Genomic DNA, 9079 nt, shown 5'->3' on the forward strand with positions numbered 1-9079 from the left:
AAAAACAAAAATACTAAAACTATCCATACGACAATATCCTAACAGTATTCAAATAAAACTGTTGTGTGCTAATTTGTTTAAGATGTAGTTATAAAATGCAAATTTTTAATCTTATGGATCAAATGTACTCAGTTCAGACTATTTTCAGAGTGTTTTCTTACTTTTAAACGAGACGATTAGTCTTAAGTTTTAACTTCCTGTTTAAAATTTGTTGTTTGCTCCAGACTGCTGTCGCTGTAAAGCCTTATTCTGTTTTTGTGTGTGTGTGTGTGTGTGTGTGTGTGTGCACGCACGCAAGGTCAATACAAACTCGTGTTTTTTTTTGTCTCTCTCAGGTGCGTTTACAAACTCAGCCCTTACCCAAACCTGGAGAGAGTGCCCTGTATGCTGGAACCCTAGATTGTTTTAAAAAGACCTTAGCCAAAGAGGTGAGGAAAACATGCTGCGAAACATTCGCTGAAATATCTTTCTGTCCATCGTCGTGCTGATGTTTCCCCGTCATCTTCTTCCCTCACAGGGTGTGAAAGGACTCTATAAAGGCATGGCGGCCCCGATCATCGGAGTCACACCCATGTTTGCTATCTGTTTCTTAGGATTTGGAGTGGGCAAGAAACTACAACAGAAACACCCCAATGATATCCTCACGTAGGTGACTGCTCTGTCGTAGATGGTCACACCGCTCACTCACGCGGGTTATAATATGTATGTGCTCTGTCTCCTGCAGGTATCCACAGCTGTTCGCTGCAGGAATGTTGTCTGGTGTTTTTACCACAGTCATCATGACTCCTGGAGAACGCATCAAATGCCTCCTGCAGGTCAGAGGTCATGTGTTTCTACAGATATACCGGATCTGATATATGTGACCTGCACCGCTGAGGAACAGACTCTGCATACCAAATGACATGATACTGAGTGTGATATAATGTCAATGTGTGTGCGTGTGTGTGTGTGTTTCTGTGTGTGCAGATCCAGGCATCATCAGGAGAGGTGAAGTATGCGGGACCCATGGACTGTGTCAAACAGCTGTACAAAGAGTCCGGGATCAGAGGAATCTACAGAGGCACCGCTCTGACTCTCATGAGAGGTAGGCCTCAGCAAATAATCGATACTGTATTTATATCTTGAAATAAGCAAGCCAGACTCCAGAAAAAAAGTTGGTGTTGTATATGTTTGCAAACCACAGATATGTTACATTTCTACGTTATCGTGTGCAGATACATCAAAACTTTACGTTTCAACAACACAGTGGTTAACGTGTGGTTAGGTTTACCACAAATGCCACATTTATAGTTGGGAAAGATCATATTTTGGCTTAAGATATCTGAATTTGGTCGAACAGTCCCACCTGAAAACACAGTGGTCACCATCACGGCCCCCCACAGGACACAGGCTCTAATCCAGCCCCAGAGTCTGAAAACATTAATGTTAAGCTAAATCAGTTGTTATGTGTTACATTAACGCACACTGGACTGGATTTCTGTACACTGCACACTGCAGGTCAACTTAATTATTTAGACTTAAGATATTTGCATTGTAACTCTACTTCCAAAAAACTGTACAATCCCTCCATTGCACCTTTTGTATATACATTTTGTGTTCTTTATATTATATTTTGTCATTTTATATATTTAAATTGCTTCTATATTATTTATCTTATGTCCTATTCTATTTAAATTTACTATTTTTATTCTACCTTTATGTTATTTTGTTTTGCACCAAAACACCAAGTCACATTCCTTGTATATGTAAACGTATTTGGCAATAAAACCAGATTCTGATTCCAGAAACACATTGATTGATCCCTAAAAAAAAAAACAACATTTGCTGTTTGAAAAGGTTAAAAACAACTGGTTTTGTTGTTTGTTGGTCTCACACATTGGTATGTAGCCACAGGCGTCTCGCCGCGTGAATTCTGATGTCACTTAAAACGGCGTCAGTTGGGGCTGAAGACTTAAAAAATGAGAAAGATTTTGGGGTGTGGAGCTAGAAGGAACTGAGCTTACCAGACCTCTCTAGCCTGCTCCTCATCTCTGCCTGAGGCGAACAGCTCAAGGTCACATTAGCTGCTACTTACATGACACACCTGATGCTCCAAAGGACGTGTCAGCCAGGTTTTGTGTGTGTATGTGTACATATATGTATATATATACATATCTAAATGTATACTGACATCTGCCATGAGCTGCGTAGAGTGCATTGAGAGGGGACCCCTATTAACTTTGTGCCCGCCTTCTGCAGCATTTTTTTCTTTTTTGTTTTCCTTCATGATTCTGACGTTCTTAGAGTTTGTGTATGTGTCTCGTATCGTCGTCCTCATCCAGCATTAACTTGTGGCCACTGCTAGTTTTCTTGAGGTTGTTTATTATTTATTTATTTATTTGATGGTTTAAAATACAGAGACAATGCACATTTCTAAACATTACTGTAAATATGCCGGTTTAGCCAAGTTGGCTAATTTTCAATCGTAGTCTCTGGGGCAGGTGACATGAGCACGATAATAATTAAAATGCATTAAAAACAGCACTATGCCTACTTATAAGATACATCGCATACAATACATTACAATACATTACAGCACATGCAATAAAATACAAATGTTTCAGAGAAAATGGTCACACACTTGACCATCTATGAAACATATTATGTTGTCATGATTTTTAATGTCTTCAGTATTGCCCTGACAAGCTGCTTCAGTTGAAGCACGGGTATTTTGGAGTTTAAGAGTTCAGTTATTTTTTCTCAGGTGCTTTAAAGAGGTTTTAACCTGATGACTGCCAGACATCTGGGTGAATAGCTGTTTGACATGCAGTCTAATAGCACCCACGTTTGTAATAGTTTTTCTGGCCAGTGGTGTCGCAGTGGGGGAGAAAGTGGGATTATTGGTAATTTTGTATGTATTTTATTTTATTTAGTCAATAGTGCCATAACAACAATAAAAATGGCTGAATGAATTAATTGAAAGACTAAACTTTGTATAAAATAAAAAGGAGGCCTCTCTCACCCCTTAAAGGCACAAAATGGTTTAGTCCACCCTAGCACCAGGATTTGTCTCAAACGTAGTTAAAGCTGAGTGAGTGACTGCTCTTGCTGCTGGAACACCAGTGTATGCTATCATGTCTTTCCCCAAGAAAGGGAAATTAGGGTTCCAAAAAAGAAGAGAAAAGGTAACGAAAGCAAACTGACAAAAAAACGGTTAAAAAATAAAATAGAAAGAGAGGAAGGGCGGGGAGGCCCACACAGACCACTTATACATAGGGCCCAGAATTTAGCCCCTCACTCCCATGAGCCGTGACTAAAATACTTGTGAGATAATTTTCTTAAAGTGTTATTATTATTTTGTCTACCCTGTTGCAGGTTTATTATCACAGCGTCTCAGTTAATGCGTCTGCATGTATCAAGGACAACATGTTATGTATGTATCCGTCATCTGATGAGATTAACTCTGTAACATTTTAAATTCATATTAAACCTTTTATATATTCTGTCAGAGGAAGTAAAGTACTGTAGGTTTGCATCGAAATATTCACGTGTATCCATTTATTTATTGATCGGTTACTTCTATTTCATATGTTATGGAGGTTTTGGAGCAGCTTAAGAGACTGCTTTTATCGTTTTGTCACTCAGATGTTCCAGCCAGCGGCATGTACTTCACATCCTACGAGTGGTTGAAGAACCTCCTCACACCAGCAGGAAAAAGGTGAATATTTGTTCTATCTTCATGGTATTTACAACTGCCTGTTAAATTGTTCAAAAGCGGTTGGACCTGTTTACCGGATGGACCTGTTGTCTTCTCCCTGCAGCCAGAATGAGCTCAGCGTCCCCAGTGTGCTGTTTGCTGGGGGGATGGCTGGAATCTTTAACTGGGCGGTTGCAATTCCAGCGGATGTACTCAAGTCTCGTTTCCAAACAGGTTTGTTTTTTAGATGCCACAAATGTTTGAAAATGTCGAGTTCACAGGCTGCTTCTACATCTTTTTGCCAGCTGTGTTTTGATTTTTAAAATGTCTCTTATATTAAATTCCATGTGGCAGTAAAGAGGTCTTAATTAAACGTAGGATCCTGAGGCGACTCGAGGAAAGTTCGGTCTTTGTGAAGATTCTCCATCATAAAAGTAGTACGACATATAGAAGTACATTGTTAATGGAAACTGGGTTTAAGGGAGAGGTAAAAATTCCCAGCTGTCTGCACCAGCCCTAATGACCAAAGAAGCCTCTGATGAGTTATGATCACCTCTACGAGAGTAAAACAAGTCTAGTTGACTCTGTCTTTACATTGTCCACATGATGAAGATAACTTTTTCTTCAGGTTTGTTCTTAAAATGTGTTTACTATGTCTCTCCCGCAGCTCCTGAAGGGAAATATCCCAACGGCTTTCGGGATGTACTGCGGGAGCTGATCAGAGAGGAGGGAGTGGGCTCTCTGTATAAAGGCTTCAATGCTGTCATGCTCAGAGCTTTCCCTGCAAACGCAGTGAGTGCACTTTACTTATTCTTCAGCTTCAGTAACTCTGTGATTTGGACACCAAGCACTGTTCAGCTTTAGGAGAGAAAAAAATGTGGTCATAAATATAAAGTTTGTTTATTTGTCATTTCCACATATAATGGTGCCAACACAAAAAACACGAAACACAGCAGAGTCACAAACATCGTAAATAAGAAAAAAGAGAAGTACTTCAACGAATGAAAAACAGCTGAATAAAACAGTGAGATTATTTCCCAATGTTGGCAGTCAATATTATGATGGAATAACAGTTATTGTAAATATACTGCATATCAATATGAATGTAAATATAAATAATAGTGTACAACTAAATTATAACAACTTGAGGTATATCAAGCAGGATAAATGGTACAGTGGAAATTTAAAAAAAAAGATTCTTGCTGATTCTATATGATTAATAAATATGCAATGAAAATCAGTATTGTCATTAGGATATGGTAGATACTGGAAAAATGACGAACAAAAACAAACTACAACGATGTTATGGTAGAGATCAGATGGCGTCACTACACTGATCTGCAATAAGAGCAATTTAAAGAAGTTTTTTTTTTTTTTTCGTAAGAGCAAAACTACAGCTATAGACTAAAAATGTATCATCCAAACACACAGTATATTTTAACATTTTGGCACAATCCATCTTGTGAGGGGAAAGGGTAACAATATAAACACCAGGTGTTTAACTGTGCATTTAACTAAGAAAATAAGGGTTACTGTGAACAACAAAAGGTGAGGCAAAACTATAACGGAGCGATGTTAAAACCCATCACTGTCACAAAATAAAGAGTTTATTCTTTGTGTGTTTTCTTCCAGGCTTGTTTCTTAGGCTTTGAGCTTGCAATGAAGTTCCTGAACTGGATAGCACCAAACCTGTGATGAAGGCTCAGTGTCGCCTTGTATGTGAATCCCAGGAACAGAACTGCTTTAACACAAAGAAGTTGTGAGCAGTACACAAACACACACACACACACACACACACACTGAATCACAAAGAGATTTTATCAGTTTTCCAATAACGTGCTTATTATCTTTGAAACCTTGTGGTACTGTAGAGCACACGGATCATTCAGACCTGCGGAGGGTTCAGAGCAGACCAGTACACACACACACACACAGTCAAATGTTCTCACTCCTTTTAATTTTACTTGTTTTCTTTAAATTGTGTTATTTTTATATGAGAAAAGGAGTGACGAGAACATGCCGTGCCTTACCTTCTGTTATCTGCGAACAGGTGTACATATCAGGGACAAGGTGCATTATGTTGAACTGTGTGTGTGTTTAGTCTCTCAGCAATACACGCCTTTCGGACTGTCTGCTTCCTGTCCGTCGCCCTCCACTCAGTGACCACCAATGCTCGATAAACTTTCTGTTTGTGTTAAATGTGAAATTATGAGAGTAGTCATAATGACATTGATTGAACAGTATATGAATGTCAACATGTAAAGAAATAAAAAATAGAATCCATATTTAGAAATTCGACTGTAATGCACTGTTTTCTAAATCAGCTTTTAATTTTGGATTTACTGTCATAAAAAGTAGATGCCTTGATTGTCTGTGCTTATTCACACAACTGCACCAAAGGATGACATTGAACTGAATTTAAATAATTCGTACAAAAGAAAAAAACTCAAAAGAAATTAAAATAGAAAAAAAAAACCAAAAAATTGACCACCAGATTTTAATCAGGTTATTGCTGAGTCTAAGTAGATGTTAAGTAGAAATTTAAGGAAATTCCCTCAAGGTGCTCTTGAGATATTGCATTCACAAGAATGAGATGTAAGGTCATGGTGACATTGATCTTTGACCACCAAAATCGAATAAGTTCATCCTTAAGTCCAAGCGGATATTTGTGCCCTTTTTAGAAAAAAAATCCCCCCTTTTTGATAAAACAGGTTCACAAGATGAGGTCACAGTGACCTTGATATTTGTGCCACCAAAAGTTATTCAGTTCATTGTTAAGTTCAAGTTAACATTGGTGCCAAATTTGAAAAAAAAAATCCCCAAAGGTTTTTTTTGAGATATTGTGCCGAAATTAGTCAGTAGAACCATTTATTCTCTCCATCATAAAGATGTAACAGATACATCATTTTCAAATCATTCATCAGTTGAAGGTATTTCTAGTAATAGCTTCTACTTGCAACATTTAAAATATAAAATAGCTAAAACCCCATCTCCAAAAAGGTTTGGATGCTGTGTAAAACATAAATAAAAACAGAATGCAATGATTTTTGACAAACAGTGGGGAAAGTATTTTACATGTCAATTTTATTTCATTACATTACATTTCTAATGCAGCTATTCACATAAAATGTACACCAGACTAAACTAAAACAGAAGTAACATTTTCTTCCAAAGAAATGATGTGCAATAAAGTGGAATGACACAAAAAAAAAAATATTGAACACATCAACTGAAATTTATTGTAATTATTGGAGAAACCTTTATTAGCAATTCCAGCTTTAAGATACTTCCTGGATGAAAAACTAATATTTCCAGGGTTGGAAATTACCTAAAAATCTGCCTCTTGCATATTTTAACCCGTATTTGGCTGTTGTCACATGCATTTTTTAGATAATCTGTTAAACATCTGCAGAATAAAAAAAAAAACAATTGAATCTCAACTAATTACCTGTTGAAATGTTACAAATACTCTACAAACTATCAGTAGCTGGACTATACAAAGAAAGTGTTAACCACTCTCTCTTTCCTATTTTAGTCATTTTTGGTTTGTTGTAGACCACTATAAAGTTTTGAGATGGTTTTATAGTTTAATTTAAAAACATTTGCTTCTGTAAGAATTCTCTTGTGCTCGTTTTTAAACGTATCTGTCGGATACTGTCTGCTTCTGCTGCTCTCTTAACACCAGCCTCACTTTTAGGATAAACAGTTAAAAGTCTCTCTCTCTCTTCTGTTTCTTTGCCAAATCATCAAGTTCTGAGTCATAATCCATCGGACAGCCTTTAATTACATCTGATGTGAAAAGTCCTGGTCAATACTTTCCGACAGGCTGTGCTAAATAAAGAAATCAATACGCTGCTGAAATGTTAGAGAGAGGAGGAGGAGTCCGTTTGCTCTGTACAGAAGTATGCTTTTCATAACTGTGGGACAAACTGATGCTCAGATTTACAATTTAAAACCAAAAAAGATTAGTGAAATTTAGAGTAGTGGTTTAGTGGTAGTGGTACTTGTGATCGATCTAAACCGTGACCTCTTAACCTGTGCGATGAGTAACGTGGAGATACCAGCTGGTTTAAAAGAGCTGCTGCAAGGATACACAGTGGAGGTGCTTCGCCGCAGGCCGCCTGATTTGGTTGAATTTGCGGTGCAGCATTTTACGCGAATTCTGGAGGGTCAAAGAAAAGACCAAAGGGCCAAGAAACGCAGCACCAAACCTGCACGGAAAGGAGTGACCTTTGAGACAAAGTCAAATAAAACCAACAAGGACAAAGAGGAAGAGGAGGAGGAGGAAGACACTGTTAGTGAGTATTGTTACATCATTTTGTACTTGTTTTCTACTCCATGTTCTCCAAATGAAAGATGTAACCTCAAGAAATACCATTTTGTGTGTTTTTTTTGGGGGGGGTTCAAACCTCAAAAGCTTCATACAGTCAAAATCACACAAAAGACATGGAGAGTGAAATTTGGAAGCTCCAAAAAATGTATTGATGCAAAGTTTTGACCTACAAGGTCACGGGCAGGCAAACATCCATATATACAAAAAGCTGGCAAAAAAACATGATCTTAAGCAATTCACTGTGCATATAAAATATGCAAAAAATCTACAAGTTACAGAGATGAGAAGAAACAGCGTCACACACACGTCACAGGAACTGTCACAAAGCACGATGACCTCCCTTATGTAATCTAGTTTCATACATTCACCTCTGTCTCTCTGCAGAGTGCACCACCGGTAAATACAGCCGCAGAGTTTCAGGTCAGTAACTGGAACAATATGTGTGATGAATTTGTAATTCATGTTGACCCTGGAACAGTAGTTTCATTTGTTTGTCATGCTGCAGTGTGTGCAGAGGCGTACAACCCCGATGACGACGAGGACGATGACTCGGAGCCTCGGGTTGTGCATCCCAAAACAGACGAGCAGCGCCGCAGACTTCAGGATGCGTGCAGAGATATTTTGCTGTTTAAAACACTGGAGCAGGTACAGCACGGGTTGTCCTTCTGATGATGACTGTTTAACAGACACATACACACACACACACACACACACACACACACAGTTGCGTTTCAATCACTTTAGAGGACATTACATTGACTTACATTTATTTTCTGGAAAATTACTCTAAACCAAACCTAAACTTAAACTAGACTCAAACCTAATCTTACCCCAACTTTATCCAAAATCTCCAAGCTAAACTTGAATGATTTACATTATGGGGACTAACACATGTACAAATAAATAATCCAAATAAAATTTGTGAATACTCATCCATATCTTCAGTGGTGGAAGAAGTATTCAAAACTTTTTTTAAGTAATAGCAGTGATACCTCGATGTTAAAATGTTCTTTAACATGCACGATTACTGCATTCATATTGCACTCAAGTAAAAGTATAAAGGTATCGGC

At 37.9% G+C, this 9079-nt stretch overlaps 2 protein-coding genes across 2 annotated transcripts; both read left to right on the plus strand.

Annotated features, from left to right (window-relative positions):
* Positions 1 to 298: 298 nt before the first annotated feature.
* Positions 299 to 5969, plus strand: slc25a20 (solute carrier family 25 member 20; the record flags this gene model as incomplete). The annotated part of the gene is made up of 8 exons (XM_042482702.1): positions 299 to 428; positions 518 to 645; positions 725 to 815; positions 967 to 1084; positions 3625 to 3697; positions 3801 to 3910; positions 4344 to 4468; positions 5309 to 5969. Coding segments are annotated over 8 exons (838 nt in total), but the record flags the coding sequence as incomplete, so codon positions are not given.
* A 1622-nt stretch (positions 5970 to 7591) lies between these two features.
* Positions 7592 to 8654, plus strand: LOC121939733 (cAMP-dependent protein kinase type II-alpha regulatory subunit-like; the record flags this gene model as incomplete). The annotated part of the gene is made up of 3 exons (XM_042482701.1): positions 7592 to 7974; positions 8394 to 8429; positions 8515 to 8654. Coding segments are annotated over exons 1-3 (432 nt in total), but the record flags the coding sequence as incomplete, so codon positions are not given.
* Between the last annotated feature and the right edge of the window lie 425 nt (positions 8655 to 9079).

Source organism: Plectropomus leopardus, unplaced genomic scaffold (assembly GCF_008729295.1).
Source record: "Plectropomus leopardus isolate mb unplaced genomic scaffold, YSFRI_Pleo_2.0 unplaced_scaffold58, whole genome shotgun sequence".
Taxonomy (NCBI): Eukaryota; Metazoa; Chordata; class Actinopteri; order Perciformes; family Serranidae; genus Plectropomus; species Plectropomus leopardus.